This window comes from Pongo abelii, chromosome 13 (assembly GCF_028885655.2).
Source record: "Pongo abelii isolate AG06213 chromosome 13, NHGRI_mPonAbe1-v2.0_pri, whole genome shotgun sequence".
NCBI classification, from domain to species: Eukaryota; Metazoa; Chordata; class Mammalia; order Primates; family Hominidae; genus Pongo; species Pongo abelii.
Window position 1 is genome coordinate 103666847 of NC_071998.2, and position 24110 is coordinate 103690956.

General features: G+C 38.8%; 1 protein-coding gene across 6 annotated transcripts in view; it reads left to right on the top strand.

The window, feature by feature from the left end:
- The window catches only part of KIAA1958 (KIAA1958 ortholog), a 182004-nt gene that overhangs the window by 73355 nt on the left and 84539 nt on the right, over positions 1-24110 (top strand). For all 6 annotated transcript variants that reach the window (XM_054520464.2, XM_054520466.2, XM_054520465.2 and 3 more), the window contains exon 2: positions 10153-11347. In XM_054520464.2, coding sequence (XP_054376439.1) covers positions 10177-11347 — 1171 coding nt within the window. In that variant the 5' untranslated portion in view covers positions 10153-10176. The remainder of the gene's footprint in view (positions 1-10152; positions 11348-24110) is intronic.

The following is a 24110-nucleotide window of genomic DNA, read 5'->3' on the forward strand; positions in this document are numbered from 1 at the left end:
AGGGAATTCCCTACCATTATTAGTTTGCTGAGAGTTTTTATCATGAAGGGGTACTGAATTTTGTCAAATGCTTTTTTCTGCATCTGTTGAAATAATTGTGTGGTTTTTCTCCTGTAGACTGCTACTATGTTGAATTACATTTGCTCATGTTTTGTAAAGGATTTTTACCTCAATACTCATGAGGAATATTGATCTATAATTGTCTTTATTATATAGGCTTTGTCAGATTTTGGTATTAAAGTTATGCTGGCATCCTCAAACAAGTTGAAGGAAGTGCTGTCTTTTCCCCCTATATTTTTGAAAGTATTTGCGTAATTTTTGTGTTATTTCTTCCTTGAATGTTTGATAGAATTTACCAGTGAAACCACCTGAGCCTTCTTTTTGGAGAAGGTTTTTTGTTTTAAGTCAATTTCTTTTGTAGGCATATAGTTACTTAGGTTTTCTGTTTCTTTTTATGTCAATTTTGTCATGCATCAGCAGTTGAGATCTAGTGGCATTAAAACACAGCAACAACAAACTCTAAAAGGTTCAGAACCTTGTAAAGAGAGAGACTGCAAGGATTTTTGGGTAGATTTTTGTAGCTGAAGTCAGGTGGAAGCTAACTAGGAACTCACTGTTGTTTCGTTACTAATTAGTTTTGTCATCTTTTGAAAAAGTGACATAATCCTTTCATACCTTTTTTTTCTGTAAAGAAATTTTTCTCAAACTTTTGAAAGAAAAAGTATTTTCATGGACCTTCTTTGTGACTAGTGCTGGCTTAAATAGTTTTTATTATAATGCTACTTAAATATATGTAAACATAAAATTTATAGTTCTGATAAAGCTATAAATCAAAATGTATTTACAAATTCAACTTAAATCTATCAAACCAGATAAGATCAAATTAACAACATTAATTTATAGGGAACCAGACTTGAGACAGTATCTTCCTATATTATAATACCAGTGGCCATGTAATATAAATAAGAGCATGGGCTCTAGAGTAAGACTTAAGTTCAGATATTGGCTCTGCCATTTACTTTGTGCAAGTGACTTATTTATTTATAAAATGAGGATAATAACTGAACTAATTTAGTCAAATTAGAATTATTGATAATAATTAGGATTCTTGGTGTGACGAGTCCTAACAGTGCTTGGCAAATAAGAATTGTCTAAAAAATATTAGCTTTAGTTGTAATTATTGTTGTATTATTGTTCTACTGAAACTTAATGATTAATTTTGGGTTTAATGGTAGAAAGTCTGATTCGATATTTAATGTGCTTCTGATTTTGGCTTTCATAATATAAATGCTAATATATAGAATGTCTACTTGCCTAAGTTCATAGCTTTGCTAACATAGTGTATTATACTTAACCTAAACTCCACCAGCTAGAACCCCTTGAATTTCAAGCTTTTTTGTTTTTGTAGAAACGGGGTCTTACCACCTTGCCTAGGCTGGTCTCAAACCCCTGGGCTCAAACGATCCTCCTTCCTTGGCCTCCCAAAGTGCTGAGATTGCAGGCATGAGCCACTGCACCTGGCCTGAATTTCAGTTTTTAATCAAGTGTCACTTGATAACTCTGTAAGTATCTTATCCAATCATTGCCCATGTCAGATATGGGGAAGTGCCACCTGAAGTTATTTTTTAATTCTTGAAAATGTAGAAGCAGCATTGTTTTTCAGCATAGAGATTATCACTGACTGCCGATGGGAATCAGTAGATTTTAAAAACTTTCTCAAAATTTTAAAAATACCTTGATTGTCTTATTTTTTATTTCAATTTGTATGAAATTTACAATATATTGAAGTAGAGTGATAACTATTCTTTTGACTCAGTATATTTAATTGCCTTAATATATCAGCTAATTATGCTCTCAAAACTACTAGTCAACATGGTTGCCAGGTTGAAATATATTAATAGTAATTCTGGAGAAATATTTTCATTTTATGGTACTCAAAGTTTAAAGAGCCTCTCCATGAGATTGGCAATGGATTTAAGAATATAATAAAAGCAACTTGATATTTACTACCTTTTGATTATTTATTTATTTATTTATTTATTTATTTATTTGAGACGGAGTCTCGCTCTGTCACCCAGGCTGGAGTGCAGTGGCGCGATCTCGGCTCACTGCAAGCTCCGCCTCCCGGGTTCACGTTATTCTCCTGCCTCAGCCTCCCGAGTAGCTGGGACTACAGGCCCCCGCCACTGCGCCCAGCTAATTTTTTGTATTTTTAGTAGAGACAGGGTTTCACTGTGTTAGCCAGGATGGTCTCGATCTCCTGACCTCGTGATTTGCCCGTCTTGGCCTCCCAAAGTGCTGGGATTACAGGCATGAGCCACCGTGCGTAGCCTATCTTTTGATTCTAAAGGTTAGTGAATATTAATAAAATTAAATGTATAATCTTTAATAAAATTTATAATTTTATCCACCTGGTCTTTTATTTTCACTTTAGCATTTTGTTATTATAGCTATGAGGGCCTTCAGCAAAGGTACTATTTTTCTATTGTATAGTAGCTTCTACCTGGTTAATAGGTTCTTTAGAGTTCTACACGCCTTTACAATTTGGTGCCTTGATTCTGCCACATTTTTACATTTTTAAACTGTTCCAACATCTTCTTCCAAATATTGTGCCATAAATTCATGCCTGTAGTCCCAGCTACTCGGGAGGCTAAGGCAGGATAATTGCTTGAGCCTGGGTGTTCAAGAACACAGTGAACTACATTTCAGCCTGGGCAGCAGAGCGAGACCCTGCCTCAAAAAAATACTGTGCCGTAATGTGTGTGATTTTCTATGAACATGTAGTATTTATTTCAACTCCTTTTCTTTTCTCATTGCCCTACGACACTTAAAAGTAGTATATTACTCCACCATCACATTATGTTATTTTTATGATGTCAAATCAGGAGGACTTTTGTTTTAAAATTATTAGTGCAAAAGAGAAATGTTTTATTTATATGTGCTAAGATGAATACAGCATGAACAGGTTTTCTAACAAATTGGAAGTTGAGTGATGTCACTTAAGGTGATTATGGGCCCTAATGTGAGGCAAAGAGGTGTTGAAATTACATGACAGTACATGGATATATGATTATTTAGATGATTAATAATATGCTCATATTAATTATTTTTGATTATGATAAAAATGAAAAGTGGTAAAAACATTATGACATAGAATTAAGGACCTTCCAAGAATTTATTTGTGGAATCTAATCTGAGTAACAATTGTACTGGAGTATGATGCAGAGTAAATGAAGGATTATACTCTGAGGTGTCAAAAACCAGGGAGGAATGTATTATTTTGTGTGTATCAATTAGTAATTGAGTTCAGCTATATGTAACAAATAACTCCCCAGCTCCCTAAGACAGGGTGAAACAAAACAAAACAAACAAAAATAAGAGAAAACTCCAACAACAGTGGCTTAAACAAGATCAGGAGTATATCTTTCCCTTATGAATAATAAGGATTCCTGAAGCAGGCAGTTCAGAGCTGATGTCGTGGCTCAAGGGCGTCACCAGGGAACCAGGCTCCTTCTTGATCTCTGCCATTCCTTCTTGATCTCTGCCATTCTTAAGTTCTTCTTTATGCTCCCAGGAGGCCTCTGTAGCTCCAGTCATCCTATCTTTTTCCACTTGGAAAGAAAGGGAAAGAACTAAGGGGAAAAGGTAAAAACCAGACAAATCTGTGTTTCAAGGGCTTTCCCAAAACCCCACCCAGTGACTTCCATTTAGGAGCTGATCATAATCCAGAAGGAAACAACCACGAGCACCATAATCCCAAGTAAAAATCCCTAAAGTCTAAAATCCTGAAAATCAATCCTGAAAGATCAAAATCCTGAAAATACAGGCTGGGTGCAGTGGCTCACGCCTGTAATCCCAGCACTTTGGGAGGCCAAGGCGGGCAGATCACAAGGTCAGGAGATCGAGACCATCCTGGCTAACAAGGTGAAACCCCGTCTCTACTAAAAATACAAAAAATTAGCCGGGAATGATATCGAGCACCTGTAGTCCCAGCTACTTGGGAGGCTGAGGCAGGAAAATGGCGTGAATCCGTGAGGCGGAGGTTGCAGTGAGTCGAGATTGTGCCACTGCACTCCAGCCTGGGTGACAGAGTGAGAATCTGTCTCAAAAAAAAAAAAAAAAATCCCAAAAATACAATTCTGGAAGAAATTTGAAAGATACTTATTTTACATTTTTAAAAATTTTTATTTATTTTTATTTGAGAAACATAAAAACACAGCAGAACACTTCATAGGTCACTTTATAAAATAAAATAGGCGATATTAGCATACAAATTTTTGCAAACAGAAACACTCAGGTATACTAATGACAGTTTCATGGGTATAACAGTTATGAGCAGATGAACCATATTCATGAAGAGATAGCTTTTACAACTGAGGTCATCTGAAATACTGTGACAGACAACCTAAGTCTTTTGGTGAGATCCATCAAAACCGTGATGGCTCACCACTGCATATGCAGTTACCCAAAGAGCTAAGATCTTGAGAAATTTTATTTTTCACAAATGCAGATGTATGAAAAGGATATCTCTTCATTTATTAAGGACATTTCAGTGCTTTTATATACACGCACAGTGCTTACACACAAAGTCAACATTGTGGTAATGTACCTTTTTGGAGTCAAATTTGCAAGAAGTACATAAAATAAGTTAGAACTCTGTAAGTCTTCCCGATGTTTATACCTCCAGTTTTGGAAATGGTAAGATGAAATACATAGCATAGCACATTGTAAGATAAATAGTGCTTGGCCCAGCATGGTGGCTAAAGCCTGAAATCCCGGCACTTTGGGAGGCTGAGGTAGATCGCGTGAGCTCAGGACTTCAAGACCAGCCTGGACAACATGGCAAAAGCCCATCTCTACAAACAAAAAATTTAATACAAAAATTAGCCAGGTGTGGTGGTGCGCACCTGTGGTCCCAGCTACTAGGGAGGCTGAGGTGGGAGGGTTACTGGAGCCCGGGGGGCAGAGGTTGCAGTGAGTTGTGATCTCACCACTGCACTCCAGCCTGGGCAACACAGCAAGACCTTGTCTCAAAGAAAAAAAAAAAAATAGGGCTACCAAGTTAAGAGTAGGAAAACTGAAAAAAAAAAAATTGACATATGACAATGTGTGTTACAGGGATATATTATGGCAGTTGCATGGAGGTAGTCTGTAAGAACTGGCCGACTTTCATAATCATTAACTGTATTTTGAAGTCTTGCATCTTGATGAATAGCTGCTTTTTTTCTTTTCGGACATGACTCTCGTTGGAGAATATGTTCACGTTCCTTCTATATGTGGTACTGTTCTTTTTGAAATTCTTGTATGATTCCGTATACAACAACATGAGCATTGCCTATTAAATTTCCCCGTTTTCCATGCCATGCTTCTGTATTGTGAGTAGGTGGAAATCCATTCTACATGTACTCATACACAGACCACAAATTTGGCAGAAGCAATACTGGTGATGAAACAGCAACACCATTGTATTAAGTGCCTTCTTATCCTATTGTGCACATAATTATTTTTGAACTAGTCAGTACTTTGCTGGCTTCTTCAGGCAATATGGCTTTACTTCATTAAAAGCTTCTGGAATGTCATCTGCTGAAAGGAATGCCAGTGCAGGCAAATGATGCTTTTAACTGAAGTTTGTATCATTGCCATATCATTGTAGCCAATCCGCTCATCTGAATTTCCTGCCAAATGCATTAGGCTGAATGGGAGACACAAACTTTATTGGTAACACTTTGAAATTCACTTTTAGATTTTTTTTTTTTTTTTTTTTTTTTTTTTTTTTTTTTTTTTTGAGACGAGTTTCGCTCTTGTCGCCCAGGCTGGTGTGCAATGGCATGATCTTGGCTCACTGCAACCTCCGCCTCCCGGGTTCAAATGATTTTCCCGCCTCAGCCTCCTGAGTAGCTGGGATCACAGGTGTGCGCCTCCTTGCCTGACTAATTTTTTTTGTATTTTTAGTAGAAACAGGGTTTCACCACATTGGCCAGGCTGGTCTCAAATTCCTGACCTCAAGTGATCCACCCACTTCGGCCCCTCAAAAGTGCTGGGATTACAGGTGTGAGCCACTGCACCTGGCCCAAATGAGCATTTATTAAGTGCTTTACTTTTTCTTGTCATTAATACATAATTGAGTGGATAAGTTGTAGAATTTTCAGATCTAACAGGGACATGAATTATATATAGTTGATAAACAGTGGGAATGATTTTGAAAGTGCAATTTATCAGCTAACGTGAAGCATGTGCTAGTTCTTCTGTGTTAGATTTAGTGGTAAATATAAGAAATCTGTCTTCTTTGACAGTCAAATCACTAATCAAGAATAGTTCACCATTTAATGTTTTTTGTTTGTTTGTTTTTTAACACTGAAGAACCTCAGTATCAACAAGTATCTTTGGTTCAGAAGGTCACTGAGCTTGTTGAATTCTTTTTATTTTCTGCTGAAGGGCGTTTTTTGAATGGAAGCATGGTGCTACACGTGAAGGGGCAGAAGTCTTACATGATTGAATAATTTGGCCGGGGAGATTTCTTGCACTTTTGGCCTGTGTTTTCACTTCTGTGATCTTTGAAACACTTGCTGCACTTGTATTTGGAGGGTGGTTGTGGTCTACAGATTTTGTAAGTATACGCTATCCGTCTGAAAGTCTGCTTATTGCTTGGCTGCTGCAGTTAAGCAATTTTCTGCTTGTGCAGCACCAATAATAATTAGCTTTTAAACTTTTATCTTTCACCATTTAGTAACCTTATATACTTAACTTATCACAGCCCTTTTGCAAGGGAACATTTCTTAGTCTCTTCTGTTGTGTTGTAAAGAATACAGTAAGAAGGAATGATACTTGGCTTTGCCAGTACCAAATCTGTATTAGTCAAGATTCTCCAGAGAGACAGAACTAATAGAATATGCATATATACATGAGAGGGGATTTATTAGGGGAATTGGCTCGTGTGATTATGTGGCTGAGAAGTCTTACAACAGGCTATCTGCTAGCTGGAAACCCTGGGATGCTGGTATAGTGGTTCAGTCCAAATCCAGAGGCCTCAGAACCAGGGAAGCTAATGATGTGACTCTCAGCCTGAGGCTGAAAGGCCGGGACCTGGGAACTGCTGGCATAAGTCCCAGAGTCCAAAGGCTGGAGGCCTCCAGTTCTGATGTCCAAGGCAGCGAAAGAGAAGCCTGTGCTAGCTCTCAGAGAGAGAACAATTCACCTTCTGTATTTGTTCTCTCTAGGGCCCCAGCTGATGAGATGGTGCCCGCCAACATTCAGGCGAGATCTTCACATAATCCACTCAGACTCACACACTAATCTCTCCTGGAAACACCCTTACAGACACACCCCCAAATAATGCTTTACTAGGTTTCTAAGTCTTCCTTAATCCAGTCAAATTGACACCTGAATTTAAGTCCACAAGTTCACCCCATGTCAGTTTATCACTCATATGCATTTCCTTAAACCATACTTAATTTCCAAATAAAGACAGTAACAAGGTAATAGTTCCACCTAACATGATGTAGCTATCCTATGATTGTGATTTTGGGGACGTTAGATTTTAGGGATTTTGATCTTTCGGGATTTCAACATCTGGAACTATGGCGTTCAGAATTTTGTCTTTCAGGATTATGATCCAAACCCCTTCCATTTACGTGTCCTTGGCCATGACTGTGTCATAGGGCCACCCTTGCTCCAGGGGAAGCTGGGAAAAATATTTTAGTGAGCACATTGCTGCCTCAACAAATCTGGACTCTCTGTGAGGACTAAGAGAGAATGGACACTGGGTAGGCCAAATAGCAGTCTCTGCCACACCAATTAAATATTAATAGCTATGTTAAGTTCAAAACAGACTGGGGTGCAATAGCTCATGCCTGTAATCCCTGAGCTTTGGGAGGCTGAGACAGGAGAATTGCTTGAGCCCAGTTCAAGACCAGCTTGGGCAACCTAGGGACACCCCTGTCTCTACAAAAAATAAAAATTAAAAAAAAAAAAAGAAGTTCAGAACAAACACACAAACCAATCTATGTCTTTTTTTTTTTTTTTTAACATTTCTACTTTAACCAAAGTTATATGAAAGAAACATAAATAAGTCTAAATTTCTAGAGTATGAAGGAAATGTAAGATCATGTAGTCCTGGCATTTTAGACTTAGAGATAATTAGTGCCTTGTCTGAGACCACAGGGAGCAGTTCCAGGCTTGGGATTTCACGTTCCTGACTCCCACGCCAGTCACTGTTCTTTCCGTTTACTTGGCTGCTTCATGAACTCTGGGAGCTCATCTGTCACTCTTCTGCATATATGGGGTGGCTGGGTTTGGGTTACACTATCCAGGAGAAAACTGTCTAATCTCTTGAATGATTACAATAAAAGTGATCTGAGGAAAATTTATGTGTCTTACTTGAGAGAGTCTTATACGTTCACTTTGTAAGTGTTGATGGTGCTGGCAGTATGTAAACATTCATTCATTCTTCATTCATTTATTCGACGACTGCATACTAGACAATAGGTTATAATGTCCCAAGAACAGGACCATGGCTTTTGAATTTCCGTATCCCCAAGTAGGTCCTCACTGACGAGCGAATAATTAAGTCATAGTTTCTGCCTTCAGGAAATTCTTAGGTCTGAGAGACAGACAAGCAAATCAATGATAGTAGTACAGCAAAGGCAAATCCCTTGAGATGATACAGGCATGGGTGAAGGGAAGCTAAATAAATCTCTGAGGCAGAAAGGAGGTCTGGAAAAATGCCAATAGGAGGTAGCCCCAGGTTGTTTTGAAGGGGCTGGCCAGGTGAGGAAAGAGAAGGGCAGCATATCAAGCCAAAGAATCAGTTTCTCACCAGTAGGGGATTTAGAGAAGAGGGGACCACAAGAAGTATGGGAAGAGGCCATGGTCGTAGGAAATGAGGCTTGAGAGGCAGCCGTGGCCACATCAACAGAGACCTTAATAGTATGTTAAAGGATTTGAACTGACCTCACCTCCCTGACAGGGCGCCATGGAGTCAGGGCAGGGAATGGCTCAGGTGTCTGTCCACTTTGGTGTAACCACCTGACATTGTGGTTAGACCATGGTGCCTGAGTGCAGAGCACCAGTGAGGTACCTCTTGTCACCCACAGCTGCAGATAGCCAGGGCCGACAGAATCACACATAAAGATTCCTGTGCCTCCCTGCCCAGTGCTCCCAGGACCCCCTCTTGGCAGAGCCTTACTAACCTTTCCAGCCCCTTGCAGACTCCACATGTCCCCTTTCACTTTCCTACCCATCTTGTTGTCCTCACTCTTCAGGGACTCCTAACAAGGGCTTCTTTTTGTCTCCTGCCTAATAAGGAATGATTTGCTTCTATTTGGTAGTTGGTTATACTTGACTTTACGAGACCCTCAGATGGTAGAAAACACCAGACGTACTTTGTAACCTCTAATGGTGGGATGAAAGGCAATATTTCAGGAATTGCAGACAGCCAGGAGACAGGAAGCCTGGTCCTAGGAGTGGTTAGAGCAGGGCCTCCTGCTTCCCCATCCTTGCTTCTTTGGTCTACAGCCTTCCCCTCCAGCAGGTCTCCTCCCAGTCTGTTCTCCCTTCTCTGCTTTTCTTTCCCACTTCTCAAATTGAGCCCCTCATCCTCTCCTTGGACTCCCAGTTGCGTTGTCAGCAGAGGACTGGCTTGCTTTCTCTGACCTCCATCCTAAGATGGATCTAAACCTCCTTTGTTGGCTCTGCCTCTAGTAGTGAAGTTTCTGATGACAAAGGGTGTCATTGGAGCTGCATCCTCTTGGTTAATGCAAGTAATAGACACAATTTTATTATTGGGGGACCATCTGAACCTCTCTGTCGGTGACTTTGGAAGTAAAATGTACCATGGAAAAGCTCATCTCTTTATTGCTTGTTTCTCTTTTTCTTTCCCTCCTTTTTTCCCCCCTTAGGCAGGAATTATTATAACAATAAAGAAAACTAACAAAATTTTTCTCCAAATCCCACAACCGTCAGTCATCAGCTGTTTCTACTTTCCTTGGTATTCTTTTCCAGTCCCTGCTCATCTACAGCGACCTTAACTAGATTCAGTTTTGAAGTGCATTTCTTTTTTATGCCAAATGATCATATTTGGAACAAACTGAAGTAATTGAGCTATAGGATTATCTTGGGTAATAATGGCTTCTTCTTTTGATTATTTCCCTTTAGGAGTGACACTGCTGATCCTGTAACATGGAGGATTGTCTTCATACCTCATCTGAGAATCTGTCCAAATTGGTCAGCTGGGCCCACAGCCATGGGACTATTTGCAGCCTCATTCCAAACCTGAAACACTTGCTTTCTGAAGGTTCCCATGGGAACCTGACAGCAATGTGGGGCTGTAGTGCTGGCCATGCTTATCACTGGCCACTAACAGCTACTTGCAGAGCTGGGTCCCAAGAGAGGGTCTGTTTCCAGGATAACAGAAGTTTTAACTCTGATAGTCCCAGTATAATCGGGGTGCCCTCTGAGACACAGACTAGCCCTGTTGAAAGGTACCCTGGGAGACCAGTGAAAGCAAAGCTAGACTGTAACCGGACCAGAGACTCTTGTGACTTCTCCTATTGTAGTGAGCCCTCTGAACTGGATGAAACTGTTGAAGAATATGAAGATGAGAACACCCTGTTTGACATGGTTTGTGAGTCTTCTGTTACAGATGAGGATAGTGACTTTGAACCCCAAACCCAAAGGCCTCAAAGCATTGCTCGCAAAAGACCTGGGGTAGTCCCATCTTCCCTCCATTCAAGCTCCCAGACGCAGATGGTTGACGAATGCAGCAATGATGTCATCATCAAGAAAATCAAACAAGAAATCCCCGAAGATTATTACATTGTGGCAAATGCAGAACTGACAGGAGGAGTAGATGGACCAGCCCTGTCCTTGACACAGATGGCAAAACCCAAGCCTCAGACTCACGCTGGTCCCTCCTGTGTAGGGTCTGCTAAACTGATTCCCCATGTCACATCTGCCCTCAGCACGGAGCTAGACCCACACGGTATGTCTGCATCCCCCTCTGTGATCTCCAGACCAATTGTCCAGAAGACTGCTAGGGTACCTCTGGCTTCACCAAACAGAGGACCCCCTGGTACACATGGCACCAACCAACAGGTGGCCATGCAAATGCCTGTGAGCACATCCCATCCTAACAAACAGATCAGTATCCCCTTGTCTGCCCTGCAGCTGCCTGGACAGGATGAGCAAGTTGCCTCTGAAGAGTTCCTGTCCCATCTGCCCAGCCAGGTCTCCTCCTGTGAGGTAGCCCTTTCTCCCTCAGTTAACACAGAGCCAGAAGTGAGCTCCAGTCAGCAGCAGCCCCCAGTTGCTCCAGCCATAACCACTGAGGCCACAGCACAGTGCATACCAGGTATGGCACGTGAGGTGACAGCGAGTCCCTCATCCACGCACGCCAGAATTCTGCGCCGTCAGCACTTCTAAAACCATTCACTCAGTTTGCTAGACTTCAGTCCTTTGTTAGTCATAGAAAGATAGAAACAATGACTTTATAGTATCCAGGTGATACTATAAAGGAAATTCATAAGAATTAAGGCCATATCTAGTTGACGTACCTTAGGGCTGAGAGGACAGCTGTAAGATTGTTCTGTTGATATTGCAGTGTTAGATTTAAGGTTGATACCTGTCAGCTGAATTTTTATATAGTAAAGTTATTTTTGAAAGTTTTAAAAATATGCTTCTCTATCAGTAGCAAGGTGTTTAGTTGCTGTTTGAAGCCAAAATAATGTTGGGTAAGGCATATCATGACAATAGACCTAATGCTTTTCCTATTATTTATTTGACTGAGCCAACTTGACATTGCTATTCATTTTAGTTGGTCTGGTAGTTAATAAGCTTTTTAAAAAGTAATATACATTTCTAAAAGAGGTATTTGATCTTTTCTCTTAAAATTTAAAAGAATATGGAAACTTGCATTTCTGGAATCCGTGAGCCTAACTGGAATGGATTGAGAGGAGAATGAAATAATTGTACGAGGCTCCTGCACCTGTAATTCTAGCATTCTAATGTTTTTTAATTCTGACATTCAATATTTATTTAATCTGGGCCATTAGTATATAAAGGGGTTGGATCTCATGCTTTTGGCTTCATGACTCAATTCTAGTAGGCTAGAATAGAAACGTGGACAAGGATGAACAAACGTGCAGAAGTCTGTGTGGCATGTTTTAGTTTATTTCAGCCCTTCTCAAAAACATAGTGTATTTTGGGAAAAGCTTCCTAGAAGCCTGAGGCCCCTGTGCCTTCATCCTGAAACTTCCTTGGTTGAAGTTGCTTTACAAACTTTTTTTTTCCAATTTTAGTATCAACTTTAGGATTCCCAAAGAAGACCTTTCATTTATTATTTTTTTGAAGACATAGTCATGGTATTATTAAGAAGATACTCATTGAAAATATTTATATCCTGATTGAAGATTATGCTTTTCAGTTTCTTCACTTTTCTCTTTTTTTAAATAATAGTTTTATTGAGATACCGTTCACATATCATAAAATTCACTCTTTTAAAGTGTACAATTCAATGGGTTTTGGTGTATTCATAGAGTTGTACAACTATCACTATTATCTAATTTCAGAATATTTTCATCACCCCGAAAAGAAATCCCATACCCATTAAAGTCACTTTTTCCCTCCTCCTAGTTCCTGGCAACCACTAATCTGCTTTCTGTCTATGGATTTTCCTATTCTATATGTTTCATATACATGGAATCATATATTATGTGGTCTTTTGTGACCATCCTCTTACACTTAGCATTATGTTTTCAAGGTTAATCCATGTTGTAGCATTTCTTTCCTTTTTATTGCCAAATAATATTTTGTTGTATGACTCTACCATATTTTATTTTTCCTTTCATCAGTTGATGGACATTGGGGTTGTGTTCATATTTTGGCTATAATGAATACTGCTGCTGTGAACATTTGGGAACAGGTTTTTGTGTGGGTGTGTATATTTATCTTGTTTGGGTGACTACCTAGGAGTGGAATTGCTGGGTACTGTGGTAACTTCGTATTTAACTTTTTGAGGAGCTGCCAAACTGTTTTCCCAAGCAGCTCCATCATTGTACAGCCTCACTAGTAATCTATAAAGGTTCTTATTGCTCCACGTTGTCACCAACACTTGTTATTTTTCATGTTTAAAAAAACAATAAATATCCTGTTGGGTGTGTGAAGTAGTATCTTATTGGGGTTTTGATTTGCATTACCCTAATGACTAATGGTACTGAGACTTTTTTCATGTGCTTGTTAGCCATTTGTATATTTTCTTTTCAGAAATATCTACTCAAATCTTTTGCCCATTTCAAAATTGCCTTCTTATTGGTGAGTTTTTGGAGTTCTTTATGTATGCTGAATATGAGATCCTTATCAGGTATATAATTTGCAAGTATTTTCTCCCATCTCATGGATTGTCTTTTTCTTTCTTTCTTTTAAAAAATATTTTAATGAATTATACTTTGATCATTGAATAACAATGTGGTCCTTGACTAATCTCATCATGAGACAAAATGTTATCTTTATTAGGCTGGTGAAAGTCTTTGTTCTAGGAAATCTGACTCTTGATATATGTAGGATATAAGTAGTACCTTTTCACTTAAATAGCTATGAACCTAGTTCTAGTTTATTTATTTGAACTCTCCTGCCTTTTTTTTTTTTTTTTTCATTTAAATAGGGTAGAATTCAGAAATGTATTTTGCCAAGTGGTCCAGTGTACCCAGTTTGGTGAGAGTATTAGTTGTGTTGCATACCTTTTCACTAATCCCTGCAAAGCAAGATGCAAGACTTTTCTGCATCTTCCTTGTGGATAGTAAATGAGGCACTGAGGCACTTTGCTAAACCATATATGAATATATTACTGTCTCATTATTTTGGGAAAGAAATTCAGCCTATTTGGGAAAAAAATACGAATCCATTTATTATTGTGTATATTACATTCTCTTAGGTTTTTTTCTTCCCTCATGGAAATTGCACTTCTTATATTAGCTGTGAAAAGCTGGCATGGCCAAAGAGAGCACAGAATATATACAATCATAAATTGTGATTTGGCTTTACTCTCAGAGGAGGATTAGTTTGGCTTGGAGGTAAACCGTTAAGAAAAACATTGTGAAGACTGGTCATGACGATTTTCCAAGGATGGTCCTCATGTTTTGATCCATTGTTCTCGGGAAGGGTATCATATTGCTAAGATGTCATTAGCTTTAGAGAAATACTATTTGAACTGGAAACAGCAGTGGGACAAATAAAAATCAGACTCATATTTTTCTTTTGAGTGAACTGTATAAAGTTAACATAAAATTTACTTTTTACTTTAGTACCTAACTAGATTCTGTGTTCTAAAGTTTTATTTATGTGTTTGTGTTTGCATGTTTATTTATAGTAGATAATCTTTCTAAACATAGATTTTAGAAAATTTAGAATCTAGCACACCCAGATGTATGTGAATGACTTTGTTACAGATGGACCTTACACAATTAATACGTAAAGCGTACTTGGGACTAAGCAAAGAAGACAGGTTCTGAAAGCTAAGTCAGGTTCTTTTAAAATTGATGCTTTATACTGAGTCTTTATCAGATCATTGCAGAAATATTGCGTATCTTTAGATAATATTTTTAAAATAATAATTTGACAAATGACTGTTGAGTCAGCCAGAAACAAAGAGAAATTGTTCCATTTTGTTTGGTTTTATTGTTGCCATTTAAATTTGATTCCCATAGTGGAAAATCATCCCTACTTCTGTTCAGAGCTGAACTCATAAAATTATAAAATGTTAATCAAGGTATAGATAAAATCATTAATTTTCATGTCAATCCTGCCATACTGCTCAATCCAAATCTTAGCAAACAATGAGTAAAGAAGGCATCTATTATTAGAAGAATTATTGACTACCTAGTAGTAGCTTGGATTCCATTAATTTTTGAGGTTTTATGTAAATTTGGGGCATTTGTCATAATGACATTTAAATCTCTATCGCATCATGAGTTAGGGTTTTATGTGTATATTATATTTCTTCAATATACTTAACATACACATAGCTTCTTTTATGATTTTGTGCAAAGATCCCTTTTATTAATCAGCTTTTTTCCCAGAAGTTCTGTGCTATAAGCAATCCATTTTTGCCTATCAGATTTGTATGTTTATATATATTTTCTTTTAAAAAAAATACATATTTATCTTTTTCTAATAGATTCATATGGGTTCTGCATATGTTAGAAATAGTAACTCATAACCTCTCATGTATATTGGAAATACATTTCCCAAGTAGCTCATAGTCTCTCATGTATATTGGAAATACATTTCCCACTTTACCATTAGCTTTTAATTTTGTTGATGACCTTTTTTGAGGTATGAATTTTCTTAATTTTTATGAAGGCAATTCTTTCAACATCTATCAGTCAATCAATCTTTTCTGTCTTTGGTATTTTGCTTAGGAAGTCCTTTCCTTACATTGGGATCACATAAATATTTCTCTGTATTTCCCTCTTGTTCTTTTATGGTTTTCTTTCTCTCTCCTCTCCTCTCCCTTTCTTTTTTTAACATTTGACTTTACAGTTAGAATACCTTTTGGGGTGGAACTTCATGTTATTGTTTTTGCAGATAGTCAGATGTCTCAGCTTCATTTGTTGAATAATTCTCATTCTCTGCTGAATTGATTCAGATACCACATTTTTGTTTATTATTGGGTCTCTTTCTTGTTTTCAGTTCTGTTTTTATTGATCTCTTTATTTTTTCTTCTGATTTTTACTGCTTGAGTATTTATTTGTATAAATTTATGGTGATTGTATTTTATACAAAAAAATGCATTCAGAAAGAGAAATGTAGTCTAAGTCATTTAATATGCTTTTTGAAAAATTACTCATGTAAAATTGAGTTCAGTGAGCTTTTAAAAATTGATTAAGGTATATATTACTGCCAGTTATTTGGTCTGTGTTGACATAATAGATAATGGTTTCTCTTGTCAGAAGCAAAAAATCTGAGTTGAAATAAGTTAAAGGAGAGAATTAACTGCCTTATAGTCCAAGGACAGATTTTCAAACCAGCTTTCACTCAGGCTCAGACAGCATCAAGTTTCCCTCTTGCCATTTGCCACCTTGCCTTCCTCCCGATTAGATTCACCTGTTATACTTGATCCCTGCGTGGACCCAAGATGGTTGTGCTGCTGGTTTCTTGTCTAGCAGTAGACAGAACCTGTGTCACAGCATTCCCAGTCACCCCTAAACCACTCATAGGAGGATCAGGCCCCCACCCTGGAAATGGTATTTAGACCAAGCCTACACAAACTACATAGCTGAGTGCGAGCGTGGGGTGGAGGTATTCTTCCAAGAACATTCTAGGTATGATTCTTGAGAGGGGCAGTAAACCAGAGATTCCTGCTACTGTTTATGGGAGGTTTGTTTTGTTTTCTTTTGAGCATTTAGTTTTTTTTATGTGGGCAGATAAGAGTTGTTACGTGTTTTGTTTAAAGGCAGCGTATATTGGAAAAGTGTTCTAAGTGTGGACATATGTATAAATATGTGTGCTTGTGTATACATACACATATATGTATATATATACATAGACACATATTTTATATATTTCTTTATTCCATGAGAAATATATGCCTCTTCTTACAAGAAGAAACAAGACTAACTGGGCACAGTGGCTCATGCCTGTAATCCCAACACTTTGGGAGGCCAAGACGAGTGGATCACCTGAGGTCAGGAGTTCAAGACCAGCCTGGCCAACATGGTGAAACCCCATCTCTTCTGAAAATACAAAAATTAGCCCAGCATGGTGGCAGGCGCCTGTAGTCCCAGCTACTCGGGAGGCTGAGGCAGGAGAATTGCCTGAGCCCAGGAGGCAGAGGTCACAGTGAGCCAAGATTGTGCCACTGCACTCCAGCCTGGGCTACAGAGCGAGACTCCATCTCAAAAAAAAAAAAAAGCACACAAAGAAACAAGACTAAAACTTACTTTCTTAGCCATTTCTTAACCTTTTCCTGTCATTTCCTGAAGGAAGAGCTGAGACATAATTTTTGAAAAATAAGAGAGACAAAGTAAAAATTCAGCTTTTTATTTTTTGCCATCATTTTCTTCCTTATCACAAAGCGGGTACACATCTGAAGATTGATATGGCAGGCAGCTCTGGGCTGAGAGAGTGGAGCCTGGCCACCCGGAGCTTAGAGTCTGATGTGTTTATTTATTTTTATTTTTTTCTCAGATCTCTTAGAGATGAATAGAATCAGATGTATTTGAGTTGATTCCTTACTCTGCCTCTTGCTGGCCTTGTGACCTCAGCTACGTCATTTCACTTCTCTGAAACTCAATTCCCTCATTTGTAAAGTAATGATAATGTCTGCCTGTCAGGGTTATTGTGAGGACCAAATGCAAAAATATAGGTAAAGCACTAAAGAGAGTACCTGACATATGATAAACATTCAATAAATGGATAATAGCCTCCTTTATTAATATTTTTATTTGCATCATCATCATCATCATTAGATTGTGCTCAGTACTCTGTGAGAAGTGAAGTAGATTCTGGTTTCGTGTAGTTACACCCATTTGTCTACTAAAATATGGTCTGTGGACCAGTATCACCACCAGCATTACCTGGGAGCACATTAGAAATGCAGAGTTTCAGGAGGCCACGAGGAAAGACCAAAAACGCTGTGTCTGCCCAGCCTCCCCCAAGCCCTCAGTGCCCAGGGCCAGATCTGGGTGCAGGAGCGGAGATTAATAGGAAAGTCTGGAGCCTTATTTCCCTTACTCATCCAGGAAGCGAACCTTGGAACTGATCTTTGGGGGGAATCTTCCCCAGTTGTAGGAAATCTTCCCCAGTTGTAGGAAATCATACACTAAAGGGGAAGGGAAAGAACATTGAACCCTGCTCACAGGCCTGGTACCTTTCAACACTGGTTATCCCATTTAACCTCTGTCACAATCCTGTTAGGAACTGGAGAGCTGAGATCTCAGAGAATGTGCAGCCACCCAAGAACACCACCAAGGTGAGGTGAAGGGACTCACTGGAATCCTTGATTTTCTTGGTCATGTCTGAGGTCAGACCAGATTCAACTCTTCCCTGACATGCTAGTCCTGGGGGATGCATTCAGCCCACCTCTCGTTGCCACCTTTCCCCACTGTCAGTGCCACATACCCATGAGTGCAAACTCACTACAGTTGAGCAGCCCTATTACCTCGTTAGGGAAGCTTCACCGCTCCAGCACCGGAAAGGCATAGGCACTGGTTTCAAGTCTACAGACAGTATCAGGCTTAGGAAAGGAAAGGCGTGGCAGTCACACTGTCACATTTTTTGCTCATTTACTTGAGTAGTAAAGAGTTGGGATAGCACAACGGGTGACTGCAGTCAATAATAACTTAATTGTACATTTTTAAATGACTAGAGGAGTATAATTGGATTGTCTGTAACAAAGGACAAATGCTTGAGGGGCTGAATACCCCATTCTCCATGATGTGATTATTACACATTGCATGCCTGTATCCATGATGTGATTATTACACATTGCGTGCCTGTATCAAAATATCTCATGTAACCTATAAATATATATACCTACTATGTACCCACAAAAATTAAAAATTAAAATTAAAAAAAAAATAGTTGTTAGGCCAAGGGACCAAGAGAAGGCAGAGAGAGTGGAATATGAATGGCAGTAAGAGTGACTTGTTCTCACCTGCCTGATGATTCGGCAGCTTAGAGGCACATAGACATCTCTGAAGACCTAAGCCATGTCTCGGGACACTTTGAGATCTTACTCGCCATCCACATGTGGGATCTAGAGGACAAAGGACTATAAGGCAAGTGACAACTCAGCCCTCTAATGCTTTAGAGGATCAGATAGAGTGGCATAGTCCAAAGAACAACTCTTATTTCAACTAAAGGGAGGAGAAACAGCAATAGCCCTGAAAAAAACAGACAAAAAAACCGAATCCATAACCAAACATGACAGCTTCTGTTCAGTACCCACTAGTTCTGTGGAATGAGTTCCCATGCTTCCCATGAAGGGCAGAGGGAAGGATTCAGTGACATTGGACATGGCTGTCACTGAAGCAGCACATACAGTATTCTCTGGCATTGGCAGGGGCTTGTTACATGTTTATTGAATGAATCTCTCCAAAAAGAAAAAAGAAATGCAGAATCTCAGGCTCCACAAAATCAGAATCTGCATTTAAAAAGATCTCCAGGTGACTTTGTATGCCATTAGAACTTGAGAAGCAGTGATCTAGGAAATTCAGGATTACAGGCTACATTGTCATTTCATCTGGCCACCCAGTAACGTTGAGCACTCTTCCTACCTATGTGAGAGAATTCCCTCCTTTGTGCATCTGTACCTCCCCATAGGAGAAGCCAGAAACTTGCTTTCCAGGTTTACATTTCAGCAAGGGCAGTCCTGTGACCTTAGGCTTTGCCAGTCAAATGCATCCACATCAGACTGGGGGAGCAGGGGGATGCAAATTAAAACAACAAGATACTATCTTACTCCCATCAGAAAGGCAGAAAGTATTAATTTTAACTATCCCAAGTGTTACTGAAAGTATGAGAAAATGGGGACATGCTGGTGGAAATATAAATTGGTACAACTACTTTGGAGAGCAATTTACAATATCTAATAAAGTTTAAAGTGTGCGTATCATACAACCTTGGAATTCAATTTTTAAATGCTTGTCTTAGAGAGACTTTCTCATAGTATATAAAAGGAGATATGTACGGGGTCTACAGTGCAACTTCTTGATAACAGGAGAAAAAAATCAGTTAACCTTAGTGTCTATCAATAGAGAAATAGATAAATATATTGTGATATATTTTTCAGTGGAATAGATGAATCAGCCAGATGTACATTTATTAATGTGGATAAATCTTGGAAGACAAAGTTGCAGAATATTATTATATATTAGAATAATACCATACCTGTTTACAGCACATGAACATTACGATGTAGTGTGTGTTACACAGACACACACTTAAAAATGGACTGGAAGGAGACACTCCAGATACACAGTAATGGTTTTCTTTGAGGAGGGGGTGATGGAAACAGGTACATGGGAAGCTTAAACTGTATCTATAATTTTTAAAAATACATATGTAATATATATAGCAAAATGTGAACATTTATTAAATCTGAGTGGTGGACACTCAGCACTCTGGGAGGCTGAGATGGGAGGATCACTTGAGCCCGGGAGTTTAAGGCTGCAGTGAGCTATGATTGTGCCACTGCATGCCAGCCTAAGCAACAGCAAGACCCAGTCTCTTAAAAAAAAAATCTGAGTGATGGGAACATGAGTTTTATGTTAACAGGAGGCAACCTTAGCACAATGCTTCAGGGTTGAACTTTTCACACAACAGCCTGGATTCATATCCCAGCCCTGCCCCCTTCTTTTCTGGGTGACTTTAGCAAGTTACTTAACCTTTCGGTGGCTTAGTTTTCTCATCTGTAAGATAAAGATGATAATAAAGCAATCCTATAGGGTTGATATATATATAGATTAAGCTGAGCTATACAAAGCCCTCTGGTTCATGGTAAACATACTCTAGCTGTTATTCCATATACTTTTTTGGATGTTTAAAAATGTGATTACTTTTAAAAATAGATCATGAAGCATAAATAAAATTGATTGTGGAATATTTACGAAGGCATTGTAACATTATTGCTATTACTGAATGTGGGGTATTTTTATTAGAAAGCAAACGTTACTACCACTGTCTTCTAGTAGATTTGTTTATGGACAAGGAATTTGAAAATTATCCTCACAAATTTTAACACTATGTGTTTTCTCCTTATGATTGTGATGGGATGCTGTCATGGGAAAGTTTTTTTAAAGCTCTTCTGTTGGAATAAATAAAAAACACACAAAAATAAAATGTCTGTTATCTATGCAGTACTTTTATTCCAGGATCAACATTGCCTGAGTTCCACAAAGTGAGAGGTTATTTCCTTTATTTTACTGATGGAAATGACACACAAAGAAGGTAGATGGTTTGGTTGAAGTTATGACGGGTGAGAGGGAACCTGGCCCCTTCCTTGTGAACCGAGAGGGACAGGGTTGGCGACCTGCATGCACCGTGCTCCCCGCCCCTGCCTTTGCCTGCGTTGGTACAGGAGTAGTCTAAACTGCCGACTGCTTCCCCTTCCTCTCCTTTTATGTCACATCATGCCCATCACTTATCCAAAGTTGAGACTGCTAGGTTATATCCTAAAGAGGTCATTTATTTTAGAAATGAGAATCAAAAAGGACCTAGAGTTTAACAGAAGGGTTGACTGAGGATCAGGGAGACATGTCTCTCAGTCTTTTTTCTATTAAGTATCTGCACAAGTCACTTGCACTTCGGTTTATCAGACCTGTTTTCAGGATCAGCTGTGTGACAAGCACTGTGCTAGACTGGTGGAGATAAAAAGAAGAATATTAAATTTCCTGCCTCGAGGATATCATTGTTTATAAAGGAAGCAGACAAACCAACAACTTCAACTTCAAGTGTATAAGAAGGAGGTGTATAAAATATAGCTGAAGATATATGAAGAGTGGTTGACTCAGCCTCAGGGAACACATGGAAGGATATTTCAGGTAGAAGGAATAACGTGAGCAAAGATGTTAGAGAAGCAATGCGTTGACTGTAGCTTAGAGTTGCTGCTGGCAAGATGGGCTAGAAAGCCACCTGTGAAAGGCTGTGCATATGATGTCACAGTGTCCTCCACAGGGCTCAGGGGGACACAGTTCATTATCTTAGAAGGTCATGCTGATAGTACTGGGGAAGTAGAGGCTGGGACAGGAGGGCTGTTTTATAGGGTGACAGTAATCCAGGTGGGAGATGGCAGTAATGCTCGCATGAGATAACAGTGAAGGCATTGGAGAGGAGGAGACAGGCAGGTGTTTCAGGAGTTAAAATACAGAACTTGGTGACCTGTGAGTGTTTGGCCTCTTAGAGTCTCTGTTGTCACCCACATATTCCCTGTCCAAAGGCACAACATTATTTTAAGTAATACTGAAAGGTCTTCAGGGCACAGAGATCTGCAGCGAAGTCATATTGTTAAGTCCTCTATATGTAGGATAAAGCAGTTTGAAGAGTTCTGAAGCATGTAATGATCATCCATTCATCCAACAAATACTCATTGGAAGCCTGCAAACTACCAAGTTGAGGTTAGGTACTTTGGATACAGCAAGAAACAGAGAAAAAACATGGTTCATGTTCTCGTGCTGCCTACATTCTAATGAAAGAAAAACATCTCAAACATCCCTAGTTTAAAAACAAAACAAAACTTTTAAATATTTCCAGAACCGAGATGCTGTTAATCAAATTGTGAATGATTTTGTAAGACTAAATTGGTTGCCTTTAGATAACACATTTAACAAGGATGATATACGAATAACAGTGGTTAAATGAACAATTAAGCCACTGTGATAAATGAGAGGCAAGTCTTTCTTAGGTGGAAATTAAAAGTGTAGAGGCTAACCCATTCCGTGTCATAATTTATTCGAAACACTTTCTACTCAGCTAAAAATAACAAGCCTAGCTGTATTAAAATTGTAATATTGCTTATTTTTGTGGACTAGTGACCTTCTTTAAGAACTAAACATACAATTGTTTACTAGTATCTGAAAGGCAAAAGTAGAAAAGCAAATTGCTCTGTGTTGTACAAATACATAATTTTCTGATAAATTATGTTTCAATAGCTTTTTAAAATGCTTGCAAATCCTATTTTAGTATGATTTGTATTAGTATTTCACAAAAAAAAAATCTTCCCAATTGGCTTTTTATTTCTTCAAGGGCATTTTCATATTATACCAATGAAATAAAAACTGTGTTATTTAGATGTATTTAAAGTTTGCCTGCGTATGATTGAGACTTCCAAATATGCGAAATATACCCAAATGCAGCAATCTAGCAAATAGCTATAAACCTCAGAATATAATTTCCTTTCAATGAATTGGATTTGACTAAGACTGCGAGGATGCCAGGAACCACTTCAGAACTGAAGAGGTGTTGACCTTTCTAGCTTGGTATCCATTCCTTGAGGTCTGAAAAGAGGAAATAATGTACAACCTCAGGTCAAACAAGTCAGTGTCAGGGCACTGAGGCCTTAGCTCCAGCATCCCATTAATTCAAATGTTATTCCCATGTCTGTTTTCATTAGCAAAGCAGCAGCCCCCTTCTCCCCACAGGTAGAGCTGCCTGACCATCTTGGGTCTCAGCAGGAGTGAGCAGAATGCAGGTGATCCGCTTCATTTTAGGTCCAGCAATAGCTTCTCTTTCAATATAGATGTTATTTATGTAACTAATGGCTTGTGTCCCCAAAAGAGTGTATTGGAGCCAGAAGTATTTTTATTTTATTATTATTCTTTTTTTGAGACAGTCTCACTCTGTCTCCCAGACTGGAGTGCAGTGGCGCGATCTCGACTCACTGCAACCCCCGCCTCCCAGGTTCAAGCAATTCTAATACTTCAGCCTCCTAAGTAGCTGGGATTACAGGCATGTGCCACAATGCCTAGCTAATTTTTGTATTTTAAGTAGAGACGGGGTTTCACCATGTTGGTCAGGCTGGTCTCGAACTCCTGACCTCAAGTGATCCACCCGCTTCGGCCCCACAAAGTGCTGGGATTACAGGCATGAGCTACTGCGCCCAGCCCAGAAGTATTTTTAGAGCATGGCAAAAATGAAAAAACATGCTTTATGGCTTCAAGACTATTTTAAGCTTTACTTTAGGTAAGAACAGTGATCAGATTTATAATCAAGTAAATCTGATATAATGATTGATGCACCTTAGTTGGCTTATTGACTGTTATGATACACATATCAGTCTGCTTTTTTAGTACTGCCTTAAAATCGATAGGATTGCTTTCTTAGACCCAAAGAAAGCATTTTTTATTGCCTTTTTCAATTTTCTTTATTTTTGTCATGGTAATACATATATATGGCAATCAATAAAATAATAATATTCCTGAATAGTAACAATGTCTCACCTTAGTTTTCACCCCAATGCCAGCTCTTCAAAGGAAACTTGTTTTCAGTTCTTCCAAAAATCTGAGCAAATGCATATAACTTCTGTTTCTTGATTTATCAACTTAATAAAATATCCATAGGCTCTTTGTTATGAAAGATGAGGATTTAACTCATTTTCGTTAACTTTCCAATTTGATTGTTGG